General features: G+C 35.4%; 1 protein-coding gene across 2 annotated transcripts in view; it reads right to left on the bottom strand.

Moving 5' to 3' along the window:
* The window catches only part of ZC3H7A (zinc finger CCCH-type containing 7A), a 28,162-nt gene extending 8,215 nt beyond the window's left edge, over window positions 1-19,947 (bottom strand). The window contains exons 1-16 of one of the 2 annotated variants that reach the window (XM_035895068.1): window positions 19,742-19,947; window positions 13,976-14,079; window positions 12,767-12,806; window positions 11,729-11,926; window positions 11,032-11,190; window positions 9,326-9,406; window positions 9,198-9,239; window positions 8,346-8,373; window positions 7,564-7,844; window positions 6,686-6,893; window positions 5,675-5,739; window positions 4,739-4,931; window positions 2,872-3,033; window positions 2,043-2,239; window positions 1,710-1,807; window positions 460-641 (exon numbers count right to left, since the gene is read on the bottom strand). In XM_035895068.1, coding sequence (XP_035750961.1) covers window positions 460-641; window positions 1,710-1,807; window positions 2,043-2,239; window positions 2,872-3,033; window positions 4,739-4,931; window positions 5,675-5,739; window positions 6,686-6,893; window positions 7,564-7,844; window positions 8,346-8,373; window positions 9,198-9,239; window positions 9,326-9,406; window positions 11,032-11,190; window positions 11,729-11,926; window positions 12,767-12,806; window positions 13,976-14,079; window positions 19,742-19,762 — 2,059 coding nt within the window. In that variant the 5' untranslated portion in view covers window positions 19,763-19,947. The remainder of the gene's footprint in view (window positions 1-459; window positions 642-1,709; window positions 1,808-2,042; window positions 2,240-2,871; window positions 3,034-4,738; window positions 4,932-5,674; window positions 5,740-6,685; window positions 6,894-7,563; window positions 7,845-8,345; window positions 8,374-9,197; window positions 9,240-9,325; window positions 9,407-11,031; window positions 11,191-11,728; window positions 11,927-12,766; window positions 12,807-13,975; window positions 14,080-19,741) is intronic. The other variant, XM_009639580.2, reaches the window with a different exon arrangement.
* Window positions 19,948-20,003: the final 56 nt, after the last annotated feature.

The following is a 20,003-nucleotide window of genomic DNA, read 5'->3' as shown; positions in this document are numbered from 1 at the left end:
AGCTCAAAGAAAGGTTTAACTGTGAAAAAAACTTGATTCTTGTACTGGAGGATGGAGGGAAACAAAGCCATAAATATTTCTAGCTTTTCTTTCACTGCTCTGTGAAAAAGAAATTTGATCAAGATCTTCCAAACATTGAAGGTTTAAAAAGAAAAGCAAATCTAGTATGACTTGGATTTAGTATCTGCTCAAGACCTCTAGTTTTATTTCAAGGAAAAAAAATCTGATCATAATGAGCAGTTTTGACAGTTTTTATTATCAAAAATTTTGAATAGCTAGTAGCCTACTTAACACTTTTTATCATATTTACATTACTGTTTATTGAATATGCTGTATGAAAGATTCCAGCAAATTATAAGTGAAAGCACTGATCCCAAGTTGCTAATTTCAGAAGCCAGATGAGACAAAGAAGACGTGGCCTTACAATAAAGAGTAAAGTGAGCATTTTACCAAACACACCTGTTTCCTTTTGCATTATCCAGACTTTAAGCTCTACCAGACTGTGAGCATAAAAGCATTTATCCTCTCGTAAGCAGCCATAATGCACCTCATGTCTGCACAGGTCAAGCTGACATCGAACTTGAAAAGGGCGGATTTTGGAATATTTCACCATAGTTTCCCGCAAAATGTGGACAAGGCACCTGTTTTGAAAACAGTCTATTTTAGATATTCCTTAAAATGACTTTGTTCATGTGTGGAAAAACATGTAAAATAACCATCCCTAATCAGAGCTTATTCAGTACCTTCTTAACACTTTTTACTTGAAATCAGAAAGCCAAAAAGGTTTCCAGAAGGAAGTAGCATCTAATTATCATTTCTAGGCTGAGTAAACCAATGTCACAAAACAGTACTCTTGTGAAATCAAGAGGTCCCTCTTCTGCAAATCATTACTGAATTCAATCCAACTGGATCACTGATTTCCAAGAGGGAAAGCGTATCATGTCCACTTTCAAGTACATATCCTGACCTAATTACAAACACAAGTACTTTTTTTTTTGTAGAGCACCACTAAAGAAAGAGTTGATCCATCACAGTAACAGCCTAGCTCTTACAGCTATAGTGTTTCCTCAATATAGGGAAGTGGAGTACAAACAAGGCAATTAAAATGCTCCCACTTACGTTTCTATCATATAAAAAATGTAAGTCTATTAATTCTCCAAAACTTAACACTGTTATCACTAAGATAACAGTCTTTGTTAACTTTCAAAGAATAATTAAAGTTGCTTTCCTCACACTATTTTTTATCAACAGAATTAATAAGGACTCTGGTCTATTTTAGACACTATAATTAAGGTAAACCTGTTCTTAACTGACTGAGTTAAAACTACAGCAAAATAAGCAAAACGGACCAAAGAAAGAGCAAACTTATGAATTCCTGTATTAATTTAACATCACACATCTATTTACATCAATGCAGCTCACAAGGTAGACAAGCTATTAACAAACTGACACCAAAATCAGTAAGATTCAAACACAAGGGTGGATACCACTAATTTTCAATGCATTGATAAAGAAATAGTTCATTTCCAATTTAGTTACATGAGACAATCCTTGTTTGCCAAGTTTGTCTTATCAATACTGCCAAAGCTGGACAGTCAGTTAGCAAGGAAGAAAAGTTAATCAACAGGTAAGAAATGAAATATATTTAAAAATGCCCTGAAACCTTTGCTTTTAATTTAAAATTTAAAGAGATGGTATTTCAGACATACTTGTTATCTTCAAAGTCATGCATAGCAGGGTGAGAACAAGAAGACGAGTTATCCTTGTTCCTTTTGCTTATTATTCTGGGTTTGTGATCAAAACATTTCTGGAATACAAAACCAGGTAATTATACAGTATGTATTTTATACATTTAAAAATATACCTTACCTTTAAGATTTGAATGGAGACTTCAACTAGTCTCTAATCTAAAGCTAGCCAGATTATTACTGAACATGCATTTCAGAATTTACAACACAGTCATGCATGAACCAAAGCATTTCTTTCACGGTAGTTTTATTATCGATTATAATTTTTATGGTTTATTAGAAATAAAGCAGCACCTCACAAAGAAACATAAATAATCCATGATGTTCTTGAAGAAGTCGGGACACAGTCAAGTTGATCTTTCCATTTCCTCCAAAAAGAGCTTCTCGACTAAAGGCTCCTTTGCGCTCCAGTGTCCACACATCTATCTCCTCTTGGCAGTACGCAAACGTGCAATGACCTGGGTATCTGCATTCCTCTTCAGCAGCAACATCTAAAATAACAACATTGAACACTATGTTGCTTTTACACAACTTTTATTGGAAATTCATCTTAAAACTTCACTATCTCCATTTCAAATGTTTCTAATGAAGATGCTACATCTGTTATAAATGGGTCACTTAAGTCTAGCAGACGGAAGCAAAACCTTATGCTGAATGACTTGCTGAAAGTATAAAACTTCTTGGACAGGCTGATGCACACCTGCATCAACTATTGTTTTCTAGTCTAAGGCAACCCAGAATACCCTTTGCTTAAATACTGTCAGATACAGCTATCAAGTAATCCACAAGTCATCGTGCCTACATCATAAGTAGAGGTTCATACTGCAGAAGTCCAAGAAGAATGCTTTTTTCTTATTTTGAATAGTAATAGCCCAGCACTCAGAAGCAAAGGTATTCATCATCATGAACAGTACAGAAGTACAGTGCATGTTCTCTAAATAATCACATTAATGGTCAAAATATGGCTTTCCTTACAGTCTTTGAAAATATAAACAACCCAGTGAACTTCCTTCTCCACCTCCCATGAGCAAGAGTAAAAACTCATTCTACACTTCACTGTGAAAAAGCTAAACTACATTACTTTGAGCACAGACATTAACATTTTGCTATCTATAACACATACCTTTACATATATAATATGGTCCCACATACTGTGTCTTTGTTGGTCTTGGACGTATTTTTTTCCATGATTTATCTTCAGAGTTTTTTATTCTGCCAATTAGAATATCCTTCTTGCATTTATGTTCTAAACTGGGATGGTAAGCATAATCCAATAATTTAGGACCTGAAACAATCACAGAAAATTGCTTGTATTTGCATAAATTGCAGCATACTTTTAACATTTCCATACACAGACTGGCACATAAGCCCAAAAGCAAAGTACACGAACATACTGTATAGAATTCCTACTTGCACCAGCAACTCTGAAGAAGCAACTCATTAACAGGTCAAGCAGAATAGAAAAAAAAATGAATACTTACAAAAGGACCAGTCTTGGCAAGAAAAAAGCCCCACAAGGTACTTGGCGAGGGATGCTGTGTTACAACTTTAGTATTATTTTAGGACAGCAACAAAATTGCTCCCTTTTTTCAAATTCCAAAGTATATGCCTCCATAACACTAATTTAAAACTTAAATTGCGTATTATAAATAAGTCAATGGAGATGAATTCCAAGGATCAGTAAATAACTCTCAACCTTCAACTTTCACTGTATTAGAACAGTTACTATGTTCAGAGACAAAACATGCTAGGTAAGAAGTACACACGTCAAAAATATAAATGACAATCCCAGAACTTTGAGTTTGGAAACAAACACATGCCTAGCTTTAAACACTGTCTTTAGGATAATAATAAAATGAAGATTACATGAAGAAATGAGGGAGAAAGTCTGAGGACAAGCAATGTTCAGTGACTTTTGCTATTTAAGGGACTACAAAAACAAGAGTGTGACATAGTCTCCCTGGGCAAGAAGCTGATGGAACAGTACAATTTCAAAAACAGGTAGTAGAAGTGGGAGACACTTAAATGCTTTGACAGAGATGCAAAGAAACAGAAGAAATAGATGCTTCGATACAAAAAGTCAAGATAGGAATGTGCTAAGTACTTCCACCAACATTTTATAGGCTCCTGCTTTCAACAGAATGTGTTCTATGGTTTTTCAAACTTCAGTTCATGGATTTTTTTTCTTGTAAAAATAGTTTTAAACTAATATAAGTTCTTAAAACTACAGTAGTCATCCCTTAAGTGTCTTGACACAATTCTTTATAAGCTCCGCTACTACGCTGCACTTTATTAGTATATCAGTATCAGTGACACCTATGACTTGCTATACAGTGCTTATTTTTAAGATTAGTCTTAATAAAAGCTATTGCCTCTAGAATATGGCTCTGTTTAACAGCAACAGCTCAGGCCTAAAAGATTAGTTATATTAAAGCCCAATACTGGTTAAGATCCTTTGAGTCAATACAGTGGAGTTAATTATTACTAAGGTTTGGAAGCCTCAGGATTATGATTTAGAATTAGTTTGAAAGAACAATAAAACAGATGGGAGGTGAAGGTTACCAGGTACTTTGAACTGCGGTTCAATTCCCCATGGCCAATCAGAGAGAGTACTGCAAGTTTTTTTTAGTCTTGAGCAAAGGTGTCATTCTTCACAGTACCCTGGGGGTTGGGAGGAAAGCGAATACACAGTGTGAACGACCTTAGATAGTAAACCTACAGGTTGGGGAAAGCGTGTGGTGATTTGTGGTGGTTTTAGGACTCAAGAATCTATTAGGACAAGAAATAAAGACAAGAAGAAAGCAAATAAAATAGTTCTTGAAACATTTTACCAGTTCCTTAATCATAAGATCGTACTACATCTGCAAAGAGCAAGTCAGGATTAACACTGTTTAAAGTCAACAGTATTTTAATTTACGAACACTAAAATTTTAAATGTATGCTTTTTAATTTTTTAAAATTCAACCCAACTGAGTCCAAAAGACCCTTACCTTTTTTGACAAAACATAACTGGCAGGCCTGTCTTAGCTCATGTGTGCCTTCTAATGGGTTTCTTCCCGCAAGTGCTGAAGATACAGGTACATTAGCAGTTGCACTGCTAAAAACATTTGAAAAGTCATTTCTAGTTTGGGCTGCAATTCCCATGTAATTTTCGGACCCAAACAAACTACTAGGGCCATTTATCTGTTGGAAGAAAGCATATTTTACTTGATCCATATAGTTGAATTTATCTACAATTGAAATTTAAACTACTGAATAAGTAAGACCACCCACAAAAAATTCGTAATACAAACTTAACCACATGTCTGAGAAGGGGACACAGATTTTCCAGAAGCCATATACCCAGCACAGACTAAGCACATAAGAAGTCCCAAGCAGGTACAGGGAGAACAACAGCACTTGCCGGGCTAATTATTACTCTATCCTGGCTCACAAGGATGTACTCCTTCATGCCACCCTTCCCCACATAATCAACAGCCAGCAGCATGACTGAAAATATACAGCATGACTAGAACACAGAGACCAGATGGATTCTCAGATGCAAGCCAATCTCTGTTCTGTTCCTGTATAGGACAGTTCTCCAGGATTCCTAACATTCAGCACTCAGATTATAAGATATTTTCTCTCTTATGTTGGTTATTTTACACTTCCACGGTATTTTACAGCAAGTTTCTTAGAACGGAAAAGTGGCTATAACAGTAGTCAAAGTTTGTATATATAAGAAAAAATTTGCAAATGTTGTTTTGTGTTCATTACTGTTGCTGTGAGCTACTATACAACTGTTTTCCAAGCCAGAATAATATTTTAATGATTAAAGTGCCATTTTTTAAAAATAGAAACTTCTACTGTAAAAATTAAGATCTATATTTAGCCTTCAAGGCATTAACATTTGAACTGATATGAAAGAAAACAAGAAAAATACTTACAAACAATGGGGAATTATTACTGCTAAGTGTTGGTGTTCCATCCCTAGAGGCTGAACTTGAGAGGTCTAAAGGAATAAAAAGAAGTTTTAATTATTTCAGTTCCCCAAAACAACCTATGGAAAAAATTATCATTCCTGAGCAATAGAAGTATTAAAAAGTTTGGGGTTTTGACAAACACCAAAGGTTTTTTTGTTTGCTATCATTATTTTTTATCAATTATGTAAAGGCCCCTTGTAAACATCTGGGCTGAAAAATGACTAGGCAGTCATCTTCAATATAACCATCTGATTAACATCAGCAGTAGCTTCACAGGCTGAAGCAACATGAAAATACTTGTGCAGTACAAAAAGGGTAGATAGATAAGCAATACCTAACTATCAAAAATGAGATGAAAGAGGGTCAAGAGGATTCTCCTATTTTTAATTTTATTTTGTAAATTTGGCTTCACTCTAAAGAGAGCACACTGCTGTAACACTGGTAGAGACAAAGCTTTATCTTTTCTAGTTCACTGGCTGTTTATATCTTGTTATTTCACATACCTGATTTCACTACAAAATTATAGTCCCTAGAGTTTGAATCCAAACATGTAATACTGGTATCTTTTCAGAGTACAGAGTTATATTAGCCTTTTAGAACTCTTGTTTATTGTCAAATCATCAGAAATGGTTTAAGCTCTAAGAATGCCTTTGTTTTGGAAAAAAAAAGTTTGAAGGAACATGGTTCCTTCTTTATACTTATTCACCTGAAACTAATAACTTATCCAATAAATGCAGAAAAACTCCAGAGAGAGCTTGAAGCATGCTTATGCAAGTAAACAAGAGTTTTATTTATAAATTCTTCTGTACAACCAACACCGATAATCAATACTCTCAAAAATTGTGAGCATAGATCAAGTGTTACATGTTAAATATTACTAAATAGTTGTGAAAAGTCATTTGTTAAAAAGAGAAGCCAGCTGGCTGATGCACAACTCCCATCGTAAAAGGTTAAATATTAAGGCTCATTTCTTACCTCTTTTTGGGTCACTGATTGAAAAGGTGCTTAATGGTGAACAAAAATTTTCCAGTGAAGAAGCCAAAGGCTGTGAAAAGATTTCTGAAAGAGAAGGTGAAGGAACAAATCCTGCACTAACTGGCAGCGTGCCCAACAAAGAGGCAGAGAAAGGTACACTAGGAGCTACATTTCCTGTAGGAATAGGTCCTCTGGCTCCTGTAGTTTGCTGGAAAATAAAAGAAATTTAAAAAGAACGTTCACACGCAGAAAGAAAACCTCTCAAGAAAACAATGTGCAGTAACATTTCTTTTAGGAAAGTTTCTGCAGAGAACTACAGTAATCAAGCCCTAAACAACGCAAATACTACTGCCCTGCAAAGTTATTAGTGTAAGTTTAACTATAGTTTCTACAGCTACAGGGTGGAAACTCCAACACACTCTCAGGTTCTGAGAGGGTTTCTTTGCACGCACACACACACAACCCCCCAACAAACCCAAAAACCCCCAACAAAACAACAAACCACACCAGCCCAAACGTCAAATGTCTACTTCACTATTCAAAGCATTTCCTGGAAGTGACATCCCTCCCACGGTGGTAGTATTAGTAGCAGTATAGGAGTATTTCTGAAGTAGTATCTCTCCCCCAACAACCTTGCTCAAGGTTTCCAACACACAAACCAATACAATTGTCCTTGGAGCTCTGCTGGATCCTGGTATCTCTACAGCCACATTTGCAAGAATCTGCACCTGAGAAAATCAATCTGACCATGCACAAATACAGCTCAACGTAACTAGGGAAGTTAACTCACATTTCACTACTAGCCCACTTGACAAAAATACAAGATCCCACTCGTAAGGACAGTCTTTTGAGAAAGAAGACAAACAAAAAAGTCTTACGATTACACTTTCATCTGGATCAGGCACAGAATCAAGTAATTCATCAAGTTCTTCCCCAATAATTATATCTCCATCTCCACAATCTAAACATGCTTCTGGCATAGAGAAAGAAACATTCCCTCCATTTGCCAACACTGCAGAAGGCAAAGAAACCTTTTCCACTTGAAGAGGCATAACGGAAGATAAAGCTGGTACAGGTACTGATGACACTTTAGACACTTCAGAAACAAAGTTTGATGAAGAAGCAGCAGAAACCATCTCTTGCTTCTGGTCAGATAAATCTGAAACAGGTAAGATGGGAATGACTGGAAGGAACTGTTGTTCAACAATGTAAAAATATCTTGCATAACTTTTACCCTGACAATGTGGGGGGTGAGGGAGTGGAGAATGTTTAAGCAAAACCACATTAAATGTTTTAGCTTCCACTAACTTCCAATTCATGTGTACTTATATCGTGTTTATATACTACTCAAACTGAAAGACAGGAAAAGTTACTGAACTGATACTTCAGTAGATCTTTGGCGTATTCTCCCCTCCATATTTTTCCAAGTTAAAAGAGACAATCACTATAGGAGCAGTTACAATCATATCAAGTTGAGGAGACTGAAAGGAATTTTGCTCAGCCATTTTATCTCAGGTTTTAGAGATAAACAGATAAGACTTTTTACCATAGATCTTTCAAATGACAAGATGAATCTTAAAAAATTCCATAACAAATAGAACTAGATATGCATGGCGTATCTAGCTTCCTAGCATTAATACTGTAAAACAACAAGACTCACCTAACTCAATATCTTCTACAGAAGAATTCTGTAAGCGAGAAAAAAAATACCTCTCAGCACTTTGCACAAGAGCCATTAAAATTTTTCAAATACCTATTTATAGACTAAGAATGTAAGTCCTCAAATTTGGGATTTATAAACTTTGAAATTTATGAAGTCTAACTGGAATTTAAGGATCAAATAATTTTGTAGATAACGCATCCATTTGCAGACTGAAATCCACTCACAGTATCACTAAAAACCTGCAACCAACCAAGAAAAGTGAATGATACTTCAGGGAATGAGAGTCTAAACAGTATCTTAAATGAGCTGCTCCTATGTTTCCTCACTCATTTACAGCTAAATTGTCTACATTCCTGTGAAAAAAAGTCTGTAAGAAAGATGAACTCCTCTTCATTACTGCTATTCAGAGACATTGCAAATAGCAAGATAAATGCAAGTTCAGCTGCTAATGAAGGTCAAATTTGGACAAATGCATAAATTAAAAGGGATTTTATCCAAGCACCCTTCACTTTGATAATTGTCAACAAAAGAAAATAAAAAAATAACCAACCACATTAACTATGCCCTTGCCTCAAGACATTAGAAGTACACATATTACTTGCACTGGATTTAATGTTTTAGCTAACATTTATTCAACAAAGGTAACTTGAATGATAACCTTATGTCCTTGTCTGCCATAAATGTACAGCAAAACTAAACACAAAGATCAACAGAACCCTAAAGTTCAAAATAACAGCATCTTGTATAAAACGTTAATTGCACAATTTTCATTTCATCATCATGAAATTCTGAGACAATTATTCCCTGTAGTTTAAAGTCAGCTTGTACTTGGAACATGCAAAACCTTACCTGTGTTGATACATCGCTAGAAACTGAATTTGAGGAAGGTGGCTGCAACAGAAAGATACCTTTATTAAATACAAAGTTGATATCAAGAGAGAGAAAGCTCAATGTAGAACGTTAAAATAAAATCTTACCTTTGCTCTTACATATGCTTTCCTTATTTTTAACCCTAGTTTTTGAGCTAGTTCTTGGGTAAGCTTAATCACACTTTCATCCTAAAAGACATAACAAAATTTACACGTATTGTTATCTAGTCAAGACATCTGTTTACATCTCAGTCTATATTCTGCAAGATCCCTATATGTAGAATGTCTCATAATGCATTTTTCTTCTTTCACAAACATATGGGACTGCAAGCTAATGCTGAAAAATACAGCTACGCTCAAGTAAAATTACTCCAATATTTGCAATTTTTTTAAAAGCCAGAAAATAGACAGTATCCTTCTCTTCCATTTATTTGAATTTAAAATAACGTAGAGATTTTTTCCAAAACCAGAGAAGTTCAGAGAAGTGGGAGGTTTTATGGGTGGACATTTTTTGTTTGTTTATTTGGGGGGGGTGTTTGGGTTTTGAGGGCATGGGAGCTTTTTGTTGTTTTGTTTTTACACAAATTGAGGGCCACATTGCTGATTACCACAATGTAGCTACTACATAACACTGCTGAATATTTAATGAGAACTCTGTATTTTGGCAGTAATTGCATCATACAACTAGAAAAGTTGAGTTAAAAGCCTAGTCATATTTCATTCTGTCCTATAGTTATAAATAAGTATCCATTTAAATTATTTTAAGGTTTAGTTTTCAGAATGTGCCCTACAGCTAGGAAAAGCTATTTATAAAACTTACATAAAGGCATATAAACCTGAAGCAAAAGCATTCAGATCTGGAGGTGCAAAGCAAGGATCCAAAGTCCAAAGTTACACATTCAAATAAACTGCTGTGTCTTTGGAAACACAACCAAAACCTTCTCTGTATCAAGAGGGAAACCTATGCTCAACAGTTTGTCTAACTATTTCACTGTAATTTTGATGTAGAAAGGCAAAAAAAAAAAAGCAGCAACTCTGTATTCTGTCCTATTTTGAGCAAAGCATGTAAAGTTTCCATCAGCATTTTAGTTCAAATCAGGAATGCATTTCTGAAGTGAATCTCTTAATCATCCTCTCACTGCATTTTAGTTTGCATTATGAAGTGTCTCAGTGAGCCAAATCAGATTCATTTTGGATGAAACTAAATTGAAAGTGCTGCAGGAGTGCACTTGATGCACTCCAACTCTTTTTTAAAAAAACAAAACAAACCACCACAAACAACCCTGGAAATCAGATCCTCGGGACCAGCATTTCAGTATACAGATCCCTCCTACTATACCACACACTGCTTGCTAATAGCCAAAGATTAGAGGTGCATATTAAGCGATTCAGGTGGAGGACAATGCACAGATAAGAATGCTCTGAAAGCTAAAATGCAGTTATCAACAGAATGAATATTACATGATATTGTTATTATGGGTGTTTTTTCTCTTTATGTCATGAGTATACTTCTGACTGCAGACAATGTTAAACAATTAATTCAGTGTTTCTAGTGTTCATTGCAAATGCTTACAGCACTTGACCCCCAATGCAAATTGTCTATTTCTTTTCCTGAAAGTTAACACAACAAACTGAGCTTGGGGACTATAATCTCTGCTATCAGCCACAACAAAAAGTAATTCTTAGAGGAATGGAAGTACTTTACTGCATTAAAAAAACCCAAACCAAACAAAAAACCTTTCATGGTGTTGATGTAAATATATGTTTTCTGTATTAAATCTTTAAAAATAATAATCTATAAATAATTTACCTACCTGCGGCACAGCAAGAGAACATTTTGCTACAGCATCATAAGCCTTCTTATACCTTCCCAGTTCATTCAAAGCTTTTGCTTTCCGATAGAGCGCTCTGAAATTGTTTTCATTCAATCTTAATGCTACCTCACAATCTTCTAGAACTTTTTCATGCAATCCCTATGAGGAAAAGAAGAAAAAGGCACTAATCAGAACTATTACTATCAAAATACTGAATTTAAACTGTATTAGACGAAGGTATTGAAACACTATAAAACATTCACCAAGGCCACTGCACACTGCATGTATGAGTTTTGCTAAGTCAACAAATTATGCAACTAAAAAGAAGTAAGGCCATCATTCATGTAAAATCCAGTAAGTTATGAAGAAAATTTGACTCTTCCACAAGGGCCATCTTATTCCACAGAGAAAGCAGCAGACTTGGGTACTATCAGAAGTGTAAATGGATAAAAATACTGTTCCATCAACTTCCAAGCCTAGTATGATTCTCATGTTAATATTCTAGTATTAGTAACAAAATATATCTCAATGATTATACTTACAAAAAGAATAGATTAAAGAATATGCCAAAATTATGATCTGAAACATCCCAATTCTCAAATCAACACCAAGAGCTTTTCACTCACTAGGAGACTTTCTGTGTCTTCATGTTAGCTCATTGATCTCGAGAAATCATACCGTTTAAACAGAAGCTTACCATATTTGAAAAACATGCTATCCTGTTCACGTGCAGCTTCTCTAAAATATCATCAGAAACATGGATTTCTTCCGAATTAGCATAATCAGCTATATTTATAGCTTCTGTATAGTGACTCAGAGATCCTCTCCAATCACCTTCTTGATATACATCATTTCCTTCATTAAAAAGATTTCTAACAAGCTCTCGTATAAATAACTGGAACAAAGAAAAGAAACACTCATCAACAGCAGTATTTGTTGTTTATCTTCCATATTTCCAAATACATTTTTAAATAGAAAATTTATACTTATAACTTCACAGAATCAAAATGAAATGCAAACTTTTGTCTATATTAGTATTTTTCTTCTGACAATTTTCCAAGACAACCTCTAAATTCAACACCACAATACACGTAAGTAAAAGAAAGGCTGAACTACTGATGAAATAATTACTTTGTATAAGTTAAAAAAGACACACACATGTATATAATGTTCCCTACATTCCTTTAGCAAGCAGCAGCCATAGCAACTAGTAAACCAGTAGTATGCAAAGGTTGCTTTTGCAGAGCAAAAGATTTTTTTTTCAATCTAAAATGTGAACAATTCCATTTTTATCTAGTATGTTCTCAAATCCAATGAGACCGCCTACCATTGGAAAAAAATGCTGAAAAGATGAGTCTGAAAATAAGTAAAAAATTATGCAAAATAATAACATGTACAGAAACAAAGTAAGTTATGAAGATTTATGCGTTTGAGGTCCTTTTATCTCACTTTTACTGTGCTACTTTAAACTTTACTCAGAATAGCACATTCTTTTATCTAATGAATACCCCAAATTCATCCCTAACACCAGTAGAGAGTTAATCTGAACTGCGATATGAGTGAATTCCAGGCATCCAAATACCTGAATACCTGCATCACAATGTAAGTAGTCCTCCAGTTCCAATATTGAGACATTGTAAATTACCATCCATACTATATCATTACTTAAATGATTATTAAAACCAAGAATAAATAAAATAGGCCCATATTAAAAAACCTTCTGGAAATGCATTACCTCATATTGTTCTTGTGTCCCTGGATAGGGCAAAGTAGATCTAGAAAAATAAATGACAAAATTTACTTATTATACATACTGCTTAAAAAGATGATCACACTGGAGAACACTGGTTCTTACTAAAAACCGCCTCACTTGCTGCAACAGACAAATCTCTAAATATTGTCTACTGCCTGCACTGAACAAGGCGAGAGTGCTATAGATTAGCTTTGATTAAACAACTGTGCTTTCTTATTACTAATGACTCATTTTTCTTGAAAGCTACATAGCCAGTCTTAACTCTGTTGTTCAAAATGTATTAAGGCTTTGAATGCTTTGAGTTTAAAACCTCAACGTTGTTTGTTTAAAAACAATTTCCTTCCTCTCCTCCACTGTGCAGAAACAAATTATACATGAGGAGAACAGCAATCTTCTTGTAAGTATTATAAAGTGACAAATTCTCTGTCAAAAGAAAACATCCATTTTAATTAAGTCATACCAATGACACTACAGGAATTTTAAGAGTTCTTTTGTATAACATACAACAGAGATTTTCTCTAGCACAGAACTTATAACTTTTCAGGAAGAAAAATAGGAACCCTTTCACTTCCCATAAAGGCTATTTGAGAATCTGTTTCTAAATTTTTAAAAGGGCAGGTTTGTTTGGTGTTTTTCTGGTGTGGGTGTTTGTTTTTTTTTTTTTTTTAAAGAAAGCCTTATGTGAGCAATGAACTAGTGTGAAATTTCACAACAATTTTAAGCTAGCCAGGATCTTCTAGAAAAGAATTTGGCATTGATCCAAATGAAAATTAACTATTACCATGGTTTTTCATTAGGTTAAATTTTAGCTCCAGAGAGTTGAAACACTTAGGGAGTGGTGAGCAAACCCATCCCTTTCAGTAGCAACCTAGTCTTAGGTGTAGCTACCCATAAGTATAAGGTGGATTTTCAGGCTATCAACATTTTCCACTCACCAAAAAAATTCAGTGCTGATTTTTCTCAAAGGCAGAAAAGGAATACCCTCCCACCTTCAATCTGCTCTGTTTGGGAACAAAGAGGGGTTCTGTCTTTTCTTTAAGATTTCCATGTTCATGTTAGCAAATATTCTGAGAAGAAACACAGGCCCTCCTCGCTCCTCCACTGGTGCTATATTAAAAGGACTTTCCCAGAGCTATCCATCTCATATGTATACATGTATAAGCATACAAGAATAAAACCACAAAAACATACTCTATAAACTGAAGTCCTTTCTTAATGTCCTGTTGTCTAGTGCTTCTCTCTTCTGACACATTGGACATGTTATCCTGAACATCCACTTTTTGGATATGCCACTCCTCAAAAAGGAAGAAAGATAAATGACTGTTAATATATAGCAGTTTGCATTTGGGCCAGGAGGATCCAACCTCACATCAACAAACACTAAGTCCATCACACAAAGACAACTCTGCCCCACAGCTTCAGAGAAAACACTTAGAAGAAACTTCAGACAAACACTGCAGCACTCACAGCGACACGGGTGAAGGCCCAGGTCAGCACCAATACCCTCTCTATCAGCACCAGATACACAACACTCCTACAGGAAACCTTTCTTCCAATTTCTATGTTATCTTTGGTTTTCCACTTCTTACTCTAGGTCATGCAGAGTCATGTTAGTGAAACTAAACCAAACTACAAGCGCAGCTTGCATGCATTACTGCTAAACCAAGCTAAGGTTCCACATTGTCCCCTTTTAATAGTTTTATACTTATTTTGTTTGTAGAAGTAGAAATAAACTCAAGGCCCTGGTACACTTATTAATAAAACCCAAACTGATTAGAAAACTACCATTAATTCTAATTTATACTAATTCTAGACTCTCTCATCATCACTCAAGCGCCAAGATGCAATTAGAAGCAAAATACTACTGCTTGAATAACATCTACCAGTTGACCAAGGTGAAAATTTTCAAAGCTTTACCAGCAGCAAAGACTACCTACTTATTTGAAAAACAAAATTACTTTAATGTAATTCCACATCGTCAACTTGACATTTAAATCCAATTTAAGTAGTCTGAATCAGTGGATTTTTTTTCTTCATGTCTTTTATTTACTGGATTTACAAACATTCAAGTTAAATAGGCTAAAACAATCTGTATAACCTTCAGGATAAGGCTATTTAAAGGATGGTTCCACAGCTGCATACAGCTGTGACTAACTGCAATATAAGAACACAACTTTTACAAAAAAGATCAGTAGGACAAAGCTTTATTCTGAAAACACTGAAATTCAGGAAAAGGCTTTTAACTTGAGGAAATACATATTTTTGTGAAGAAAATTACTTTTTGTAGGAATTTATAGTTAAAAAAACAAAACAAAACCTGCATGCAATACATTCCTGTTAGTCTTGAAACTAAGCTAAAAAAAGCCAGTATTTTTTGCCAGGTTACCATTTCACATCAATGACAGAAGGATAAAAATAAAGTAAAATAAAAACCAAAATACCCCCAGCAAACTCAACAAAATCCCACCTGAAAAAAGAAACCGGCTGGAGAAGATACCCTACTTTCTCTGAATTACTTGGAATAATGAAACAACCTGAAGAGCTTTCAGCTCTAATAATGTTTACAAACCTTTCCAAAGCATCTTAAACAAACGTGGGAAGTCTACATCATTTCAAGTCATTAAGCATTAGCCCTATTCTAACACACTCCTAAAAAGAGCTTAATTTTCTTATGGTCACTAAGCAAATTAATGGAAGCACTCCAAGGTCCCCATTTCACCTCACTTCCTACTGTGACCTCTAATATCAGGAAGCTTTAAAAAAAACCCCAAACCTAAGAATCAGTCTGCAGATAAATATCATGGACAGCTAGAATAGTCCACTGACATGAATTGTTCAGATATGGTTGTTTAAGGATATAAATATCACTCAGTAATCTACTCTCCAGAGAGGCAATAACCATGAACACCTTTTGTAACTGTTGTTCATGTTATTTTACTTAACATTTTTTCTTCCACAAGTCAGTAATACATACTGTGCTTTTGGTGTGTATATGAAAGACTTTTTTTATAAGATAAATGTTTTAAGGAATAACAATAGCATATCTATGAAGAAATGTAAATATAAATGCCAAAAGGAAATTTATTGCAAATCTGAATATTTTTTATTTGCTCATTCATGCTTTAGTTTTTAGAATGCAAAGAAGGGCTAGTAAGAGTAAGAAATTCTCACATTAACTGAAGAGAGCAGCAATATCAACATACACTTTCCCGTAAAAATAAGCAAGCTGTGTAAAACATAATTTAGTCGCCTGAATTAACAACTGACAAAGTAATACCTTGCCAGCACAAGAGCCTTGCATATGTCAAAATCTGGGAAAGTATTAAGATCAGCCTCACTCTACTAATTTTAATCAACCCTAATACTCCACACCAACAACTTGCAAAGATATTAAAGAAGTCCAACAGAGTAACAATTGAATTTATTTATCACCTCTAGCACAAATATTAAAGAATAACTGATATATGGGAACTCGAGGATGTACAGATCCAATTTCTCCATAACAATAAAGTTAATGGAAACATTACAACTGCCATCACAGATCAAAGAATAGCTACCAAGTGATGAACATATGTGAGTGGTGTAATTTAGTATTCAAAGCAGTTTTCTATTTTTTTTCTACTTACTCATCTGCATCCATAAGATGTTCAGGCAAAAAATTGTCTTTGACAATCACATTGCCCCAATATTTGATGATTTTACAGAGGATTTAAGATTGTTTCAGATAGCACGTCTAACAGCATCTCTCTCCCATCAAAATCATTCTTAGATCCTCTTGAGCAACCAGAAACACGTTAGACTCATACAAGGCAAGTAAAAATCATGTCTTGATTTTTAATGTCATCCATACACTTTCAAAGTTTAAAAAATCCCACCTATTTAGCAACAGCTTTTTTCCTCCATCTTCAGGGACAGAATTTAAAACAAATATACATATGTGCATACTAATGTAAAAAGTTGAAGTGCTGCTTTGTTGCTTTTGACTATGACTAGAAAAGTAAAGCCTATATTGTTGCTTTACTCTTTGCACAATTCACCGAAAGAGACAAGCTAAAGGAAAGGAAAAAAAATAGTATGGGATCTGGGGGGAAAAAAAAAAAAAAAAAAGCAGACTAACATATCAGTAATTAAGGTCCTAGGCAGAACTGACTGATGCATTAAATGTTGTATTTCTACAGCTGCTGCTACATGACCAATACAACCTCAATTTACTAAATTTAGTAAAGCAAAAAAGCTGCCTAAACCCAAACAAGCTAAAGAACAATCTATATTGTTTAATCTTTATCAGAAGCTTTGACTCTTCATGTTTCACAAAAGCCAAAGCCAAGTGACAGAAATTAAACTGCCAGTAGCCAATGTCACCTTTCCAATAGATGCTGGTCCAGTTACACAAATAGGAGATACAAAGGAAAACAAGTCTGTGCCAGCTCTGGCAGGCAGGAATACCTACACTTTCTCTTATACAAATCAGTTACGCCTCTTACCGGTTATTTGCTTTCCTTCCAGCCCAGGGCAAAACATTTTTTTTTTTTGTTTTCTGTACTTTGGCACTTCTGAGGCATTCAAGGTAAGTTTTAAAGGACATTCACAATATTTAGGATAAGCCTGGGATAATTCTTTAGGCACAAGGGCTTTGAACACAACAATTGCTAGACTATTTTGCAAAACAGAATTATCTTTGGAATGCAAGTCAGTAAATTCATACAGAATGCAGACAATTGAGTTTTTCTGTAGAAGGAATACAGGCCTTGGTTATTCTGAGAAGGAAGGCCACACCGCTTAAAACTTTGGATGGTCTAGCCTCTCCATTTCTCAACTGCCAACCCAGGGAGCAAGGATCTACTCTTTGCCATGCACACAAGTTCCCCCAGTTGAAAATTCAGCCCTGAAGGACAGGGAACTGGGCAGGACTAATCCTTTCTCCTGCTGCATACAGTTGTGCAGACAGCTTATTTAGAGATGAATGAAGAATAGAGAAAAAAATCCATAACATTATTTGGGGACCAGACCTACTACCACTGGGAATTAATGACCTTCAGCTGACCAAACAATTCTGTTATTGTTCATTATTGACATTAAGGTTCCAGCTATTATAAATACTTCAAATAAGCATTCTCTACACCTTTAGGCCTAAATGCTGAAAACAACTGGAAGTCACTGCACTTCCTTCTCCATAGAGCTAAAACTTAAAAACTACATCTGGTTTATAGATATGTTCTTTTAAGATACATAAGCATATCCTCTTGCCATGCATCACCAAGTTCACTATTAATGCAATTACTGGGTTACAGGAATCTCAAATTACATCTTTGTACAGTACAAAGCACATTGAAAATGTTATCATGATTGCTGCTGATAGATCTCTACCAACCTCAGTGGTTCAGCTGAATTACAAAACTTGCCTGGGGTGCAAGTCTAGCGAAAAATCACACTGAGCAAAGAGACCCCCTTTTGTGTTTTGGCATTAGTCTTCCCCCTTTCTTTATGACACAGGCAGGAGAGAAGGTAACAAACTCAAAATATTAAATCAACTGAGTCAAAAATTAACCCATCATCTATACCATTGTGTGTCAAAACTTTCATCAGCAATCAGAAGTTGTGAGACCAGAAGTCTGCGTATAAAATGAGAAGGTGAACAGTTCACCGATGTTTCCATAGAGGAAAACTGTATTCCAGATGAGAGAAGTCACAACCAGGGTCCTAGAATAAAGGGAATACTGCAAAGAGAATGGGGAAGACTGAAACAGAATAATAGGAGTGAACACATGACTAAAAGGCAGGCAGTGTAAAGCCCTTTCACCTATAAGAAGCAAAAGTCTGTCTCTGCCACTACCTCCTGCACCACTAACAGCAGCAACAAGCATAATGTGTTCAGGATCCAAAAAGCTATCTACGTGTAATTCCCACCCCAGGGACACAAGAAAGCGGGCCCCTACCTCAACAGAGGCAAGTGAGAAGAGGAAGCAGCACCCAGACAGTGATACCCTAACTGCTTCCTAGAGAGATGGCATCAACAAAAACCATCTCTATTACCCCCAGTTCCAACCCAGCCAAGAATCAAACTGGACACCAAGCACCCAACATATAATAAGCCTGACCCAAAGCAGACTTCTCAAAGCAACTTTATTCCACATCCTAACCACCTAACAGTTTAAATTAATAATTAGAGATAATAAACTACATTAAAACATGCCTTACAGAGATTGTAAGCTGCTTAACAGACTTGGACTAGCATCAAGATGAGGAAGGAAAAAGTAATCTTAATATAAAACCTTTTTAGATATATCTTCTTCAGATAGCAAAGGCACAAAAAATTTAATATTCATGCTCATGCATCACTGGGCCATTACATAAGACATTTCAAACATGTTATGTGCTGATGGGGGAGGAGTGAAACAGGGAAAACGGTACACGACAAGCATTTCAATAGTTCCAAGTTCACTCCTCTGCTTAATCTAATACTTCTGGTCACAGTCACACAATTCTGTTATGTCAGCTGAAAAAGCCACTTAATAACACAGGCATAACTGGGCTTCAGTTTTTATTTCTGTAAAGATAAACAAACTTGACTGTTGTCAAAATGAAATATCTAAATAAAACAAATGAAACAGAGCATACAGCAACAATTTAACACCTACTCATTCCACATTCTTTATTCACCTTAAGTGAATCTCCTCCCACTCGTTCCCTACCCACAAAATAATAAGATACTGTTCAAGGTTTGTTTTCTGTTTTCATAGCTTTCCTACTTTTTTTTTTTTGTTTAAATCCATGAAAGAAAGAGGAAATAACAAAGACACTTTGTAAAGTCGCTTCATTTCCCTAGGAAATTAAGGAGTGGGGCTGGAAGACTTTGGTTTATGGTTCCCTTAGACATTTCAGTAAAGAACAGATCTAAAACTCAAGCTAAAGAAGGAGCATCTTATCAGTAAATCCAGATTTATCAACAGAACTTACGCAAAGATAAGCTTTGGCCATCGATTTTGATGGCTGCAATTGACAGTCTTTGGGGTGTTTTTTTGTTTTACTTCTTGTAATACAGGTCCGACTTTCCGTAACAGTAAGAGCGCTGCCCAACCGAGAATACTGTCTCGACAAATTAAAGAAACAGAAACCGGGCCTTGTTTTTCCCTTAGCTGGATGAAGGACAGCACAAGTTACAACGCACGCTTCTTAGCAGAAAAAAAACCCCAAAAACTCGCCAAGCGTGAAACGCCGC

The sequence above is a fragment of the Egretta garzetta genome, unplaced genomic scaffold (genome assembly GCF_000687185.1).
Source record: "Egretta garzetta isolate BGI_Z169 unplaced genomic scaffold, ASM68718v1 scaffold575, whole genome shotgun sequence".
Lineage (NCBI taxonomy): Eukaryota > Metazoa > Chordata > Aves > Pelecaniformes > Ardeidae > Egretta > Egretta garzetta.
This window is presented reverse-complemented; position numbering and strand designations above follow the sequence as displayed.